At 52.7% G+C, this 6,343-nt stretch overlaps 1 protein-coding gene across 1 annotated transcript; it reads left to right on the plus strand.

Annotated features, from left to right (window-relative positions):
• Positions 1-535: 535 nt before the first annotated feature.
• Positions 536-2,379, plus strand: LOC102138968 (interferon lambda-3). Its single transcript, XM_065536037.1, has 5 exons — positions 536-908; positions 1,204-1,281; positions 1,542-1,691; positions 1,797-1,880; positions 1,974-2,379. Exons 1-5 carry the CDS (start codon positions 729-731, stop codon positions 2,070-2,072), a joined length of 591 nt encoding a protein of 196 aa, XP_065392109.1. The 5' UTR covers positions 536-728; the 3' UTR covers positions 2,073-2,379.
• The last annotated feature ends 3,964 nt before the right edge of the window (positions 2,380-6,343 follow it).

A 6,343-nucleotide genomic window follows, 5' to 3' on the forward strand; every position in this document is an offset into this window, starting at 1 on the left:
GAACGTGACCCTGTCTCAAAAAATATGTATGTATCTATATTGACCAGGAGTGGTGGCTCAGGCCTGTAATCTCAGCACTTTAATAGGCTGGATGAGGAGGATCGCTTGAGCCCAGGAGTTTGAGGCTGCAGTGAGCTATGATCACGCCATTGCACTCTAGTGACAGAGTGAGACCCTATCTTAAACTACAACAACAACAACAAAAGCAGAGCAGGTGGAATCCTCTTGGGAACACACCTTCCTGTAGGTAATCCCTGAGTCTCCATCAGTTTCTCTTTCCCTCCAGCTGCTCACCTGGCTCACTGGCCCTGCCCTGCTCTGGGCTTTCCCAGCCTGGGGCTCCCCTGGTGGCCGGTGTCTTACCTGAGGTGGTGTTTTCACTTTTCCCACATCAGCTGGGACTGCCCTTCTGTCAGGGATAAAAGCCGCCCCATGGAGTTCAGGCAGGAGTTACATCTCAGACAGAGCTCAAAACTGACAGAAAGAGTCGAGGCCAGGACACAGCCAGAGATCCAGAAGAGGGGACAGAAAAGAACAGAGACTCCAAACAAGACCCAAACGGACCCCGGGTGACAGCCTCAGAGTGTTTCTTCTGCTGACAAAGACCAGAGATCAGGAATGAAACTAGGTGAGTCCCACATCTCTGTCCGTGCTCAGCTCCTGCAGCCCCTGCCCTCAGGGGGCAGCCTCGCCATCCCCTCAGCTCCCTTTCTGTCTGTGACACAGACATGAGCGGGGGCTGCATGCCAGTGCTGGTGCTGATGGCCGCAGTGCTGACCGTGACTGGAGCAGTTCCTGTCGCCAGGCTCCCCGGGGCTCTCCCGGATGCAAGGGGCTGCCACATAGCCCAGTTCAAGTCCCTGTCTCCACAGGAGCTGCAGGCCTTTAAAAGGGCCAAAGATGCCTTAGTGAGTCTCCCCCTGCCCTCCTGCCATGGGCTAGCCTCCACCCCCACTCCAAGGGTCACCATGCTTTCCTAGTCCCAGCTTCCTTCACTGGGCTAGCCTCCACCCTCCCTGCAGTGGGCTCTCTCTCATGCTCCTACTACAGGGACTGACTCATGTTTTCCTGTAGAAGAGGGTCCTCTACCATTGTCCCAGCAGTTAACCTCCCCTATCCTGTTGTCAGCCATCCTCCAATCCCATCAGAGTGGTCTAACCTCCAACCCTCCTGCTGGGGCTAACCTGTGCCTTTGCTGTCTAGGAAGAGTCGCTTCTGCTGAAGGACTGCAGGTGCCGCTCCCGCCTCTTCCCCAGGACCTGGGACCTGAGGCAACTGCAGGTGAGAGGGGGAGTCAGGCCCACGCCTGCCCTCCCGACCCCGCTCACCTGGCTCTGTAGTGGCCCCTTCACCTTCTCCTTCTCCCTGGTCTCTCGCTCCTCTCCCCACACCTGCTCCCCCTTCCCTCTGCTCCCACCTGACCACACTGGCTGTGCCCTCTCCCCTGTGCCTGTCACCTTCACTTGTTCCTCTCTATCCTCCTCCCCCCCACCTGTTCCCCTCACCTGCCCCCTCACCTGTTCTTTCTCACCTCTCCTCAGGTGAGGGAGCGCCCCGTGGCTTTGGAGGCTGAGCTGGCCCTGACGCTGAAGGTTCTGGAGGCCGCCGCTGACGCTGACTCGGTCCTGGTGGATGTCTTGGACCAGCCCCTTCACACCCTGCACCACATCCTCTCCCAGCTCCGGGCCTGTGTGAGTCCTCGGGGCCTGGGCACCCAGGTCTGTGGGCTCTGAGCAGCGTCCTTCCCCTGTGGTGGCCCAGGCCCCACCTCACACGCGGCTCTCCTCTGCCCACAGATCCAGCCTCAGCCGACGGCAGGGCCCAGGCCCCGGGGCCGCCTCCACCACTGGCTGCACCGGCTCCAGGAGGCCCCAAAAAAGGTGAGTGAGCCGGGAAGAGAGGGACTGGGGTCTGGGGAGCCACTAGGATCCCAGACCCTGGACAGCCCCTGACCCATCCCCTTCTCCCTACAGGAGTCCCCTGGCTGCCTCGAGGCCTCTGTCACCTTCAACCTCTTCCGCCTCCTCACGCGGGACCTGAAATGTGTCGCCAGCGGGGACCTGTGTGTTTGACTCTCCCACCAGTCATCCAATCTGAGATTTTATTTATAAATTAACCGCTTGTCTTAATTTATTGCCACCCAATCGCTATTTATGTATTTGTGGGTATAAACCCAACTCACCTCCAGGCAAATGTTTATTTTTCTACTTTTTATAACCCTTGTTGAAATAAACAATGAGGAAAAGACACCCATGACATGGGACTGTGTGTGTGTTGGTGTGTATTTCCTTTGCGTTGCTGCCATAACAATGCTAAAAGTAGCATCTTCCAAAGACACACTTGATGAGCTGGGAGTCTACAGGTCAGAGGCTCGCTGGCCCTGGCCGGTTTCTCTCCTGTGGGACTCACAGGCTGGAATCCAAGCATTGCTGCTGGCCTCTTACTGGGGGCTCTGAAGAGAAACTCGTTCCAGGGTCAGCCACATTGTCGGCAGATCACTGTTCCTTGCTGCTGTAGGGCTAAGGTTCCTGCCTCCTCCTGGCTGTGGGTCCATCCTGAGCTGACTCTGCTGAAAGGGACCTCCACTTCTCTCACTGGGCTAACCTCCACCCTCCCTGCAGTGGGCTATCTCGTGCTCCTACTCTAGGGGCTGATTCGTGTCCTCCTGCAGCGGAGGGTCCTCTGACATCCTCCCGGGAGTTAACCTCCACTATCCTGTTATCAGCCATCCTCTAATCTCACTGGAGTGGTCTAACCTCCACCCCTTCTGCTGGGGGCTAACCTGTGCCCTTGCTCTCCAGGAAGAGTCACTCCTGCAGATGGACTGCAGGTGCCGCTCCCGCTTCTTCCCCAGGACCTGAGATCTGAGGCATAATACATAATGTATTCTATCCCTCATGACAGTGCAAGACAGAATAATTTCACTGCCCTGAAATTTCTCCATCCAGGCTTCTCTGGCTTTCCGTGGTCCCTGCCCATGGGCCCTTCCAACTCAGAGCCAGCAACGGTGCCTCAAACCTTTCTCATGCTTGGAACCTCTCTGACCTCTCCTGCCACATTTCTTTTTTTTTTTTTTTTTTTTTTTTTTGAGACGGAGTCTTGCTCTGTCACCCAGGCTGGAGTGCAGTGGCCGGATCTCAGCTCACTGCAAGCTCCGCCTCCCGGGTTTACGCCATTCTCCTGCCTCAGCCTCCCGAGTAGCTGGGACTACAGGCGCCCGCCACCTCGCCCGGCTATTTTTTTGTATTTTTTAGTAGAGACGGGGTTTCACCGTGTTAGCCGGGATCGTCTCTCGATCTCCTGACCTCGTGATCCGCCCATCTCGGCCTCCCAAAGTGCTGGGATTACAGGCTTGAGCCACCGCGCCCGGCCTCCTGCCACATTTCTCTTGTGCTTCCAGCTAGGGAAAGTCTTCCACGTTTCAGGGCTCAGGTGATTAGACTGGCATCCAGGGTGATCTCCCCAGTGTCAGTCCACACGCCATTATCGTATCTGAAAAGCTCCTTTGCCGAGTCACATAAGATACGCACAGGGTCCAGGTATGCGGTGCTGGGTGTTTTTGGGGTGGCATCTTCGGCCTCCTACAGTGTATGTACAATTGTGCTTCTGATTGTGTGTCATTGTAGTTACAGATTGTGTGTGTGTCTCGTCTACCTCAGAGTGTGTGAGGGATCATTTAGAATGCATTGTGCTATAAGTAAAGTAACAGGAGCTAGAAACGCCTTGGTAATAAGAACTTTCATTAGCATCCATGGTGAGACATCTAGAACGGCAGGTTCATTGAGGGCTGTGCTATCCACTGGGGTCCCCAGGCCACATTGTCACTGTCGAGCACCCAGAATGTACGTGGTGCAACCTAATTTGTGCAGTGAGTCTAAAACAAACCCCAGAATTTGAAGATGTACTGTAGGGAAAAAATAATGTAAAACATCTGGATTATAATTTATATATTCATTAGATGTTGAAATGAGAGCACATTGGATGTATTGGGTGAAATGAAACATGTTTAAAATTAATTTAGAGCCTGGATGTGATTGCTCAAGCCTGTAATCACAGCACTTTGGGTGGCTGAGTTGGGAGGATCACTTGAGCCCAGAACAGCCTGGGCAACATAGCAAGATCCTGCCTCTACAAAAAAATTAAAGAATTGGCTGGGCGTGGTGGCACAAGCCCATAATCCCAGCTACTGGCAGAAGGTGAGATGGGAGGATTGCTTGAGGCCAGGAGTTCATGACCAGCTTGAGCAACAGCAGGACCCTGTCTCTTGCACGATCACATCTCACTGCAGCCTCAAACTCCTGGGCTCAAGTGATTCTCTCTCTTCAGCACCATCCTCCACCCACCCCAGCCCCTCCTGGAACTGGGATTACAGGTTTGAGCCACTGAGTCCAGCCCATTCTCTTTCCAAGAAGCCCTTGAATTGTATAAGCAAACATGAGGTCTCACTAACCCTGGATCGGCCCCCACAAATGAGGAGGACAACTTGGATCAGGGATCCCTGCTGAGTACAGTTGGCTGAACTGCTGGAACAAAGAGTCCCCCAAATACAGTGACCGTGGATTACAAACCACAGAGTGTCATTCTCCAAGAGCTCCTCCTCCCAAGGTGAGCGCTCCCCCTGGTAGGATGGCCCCACCCAGTCATCCAGGGGCCCTGGTTCCTGGCAGTTCTGTGCTCCACAGTCCCCGGGGCAGGGCTCCCTCACCATCTTCACCCACCGGACCCGACGGCAGCCTTGAAAAGCCTACGGACCCTTCTCAGAATGAAAGAACACGTGCAGGACAAAGGAATCCAACTCTGATTGTAATACAGTGATCAAAATATTTTTTCACACTGTGACATAGCAATTCATGTGCTTCTTCATTAATGCATTAAGTAAAAAATCACCCGTGGCAGCTTTAATAACCACTGTGACTTGGAAGCAGAGATGAGCATGAATGATATTTCAAGGTGCCTGCTGGAAGATAACGTGATAGGAAATGTCTGTGATTTTTTTTTGGTGACAAAGTCACAAGTTCTGCTAACACTGTTGTGGTGTGTTGCCTGCATTTGTAATGGATTTGTGCTAGACGGAAGCCTGTCCCCAGAGTGTTCCTGATCCCTGGAGCTGGGAATATGTTATGTTCCACGGCACGAGGGCCTCTGCAGATGTAAGTTAAGAGTTTTGGATGGGGATGTTTTCCTGGGTTGACCACCTGTACCCAATTTCGTCACAAAAGTCCTTCTAAGAAGGAGCCAGGGCGTCAGCATCATTAGCAGAAGATGTAATCGCAGAAGCAGAAGGCTGGAGTGATGTCAGGAAAGCAACAGGGGCCAGTGGATGCCGGACACCCCCAGAAACTGAAAAAGGCAAGGAAAGAGATCTCCCCTGCAGCTTCCAGAAAGAACCAGGTCTGCTGACGCCTTAAGCCTCGTAAGTGGGATAGAAAACACCAGTGGAAGAACCACCTGGCCACCTGAGAATCTTGAGAAATTACAAATCACTGGCAATTGTGGGGGGGAGGGGGGCTGTTTTGTTCTTTTTGGGGTTTCTTTTGCTTTTTTGAAACAAGTTCTCACTTCCATGTGCAGCTTGGGCCAAAGCAGCTCCAGGACAGGTATACGGGACAAAGAGTGGGTTATCGGTTCAATAAATAGACAGCCCGGCCAGGTGCGGTGGTTCAAGCCTATAATCCCAGCACTTTGGGAGGCCAAGGCAGGCAGGCAAGGAGTTCAAGACCAGCCTGGTCAACATGGTGAAACCCCGTATCGACTAAAAATACAAAAATTAGCTTGGCGTGGTGGCAAGCACCTGTAATCCCAGCTACTTGGGAGGCTGAGGCAGGAGAATCACTTGAACCTGAGAAGCAGAGGTTGTAGTGAGCCAAGATAGTGCCACTGCATTCCAGCCTGGGTGACAGAGAGAGACTCTATCTAAAATAAAATAATAAAAATAAATAAATAAAACTTGTATAAGGCCAGGCACAGTGGCTCACACCTGTAATCTCAGCTATTTCCAAGGCTGAGGTGGGAGGATCACTTGAATCCAAGAGTTCGAGACCAACCTGTGCAACATAGTGAGACTCTGTCTCTACCAAAAATAAAAATTAGCCAGAGGTGGTGGTGCACGCCTGTAGTCCCAGCTGCTCAAGAGACTGAAGCAAGAGGATCATTTGAGACCAGGAGTTCCGGTCCACAGTGAGCTATGATCGTGCCACTGACTCCAGCCTGGGTGACAGAATGAATCCCTGACTCCAAAATAAACAAAATACTAATGCATGCTACAACATAGGTGGACCTTGAAAACTCTATGCCTGACATCTGATTTGGGAGGAGAAAAAAAGAGCAAGAAAGGCTAGGTGCG

This window comes from Macaca fascicularis, chromosome 19 (genome assembly GCF_037993035.2).
Source record: "Macaca fascicularis isolate 582-1 chromosome 19, T2T-MFA8v1.1".
Lineage (NCBI taxonomy): Eukaryota > Metazoa > Chordata > Mammalia > Primates > Cercopithecidae > Macaca > Macaca fascicularis.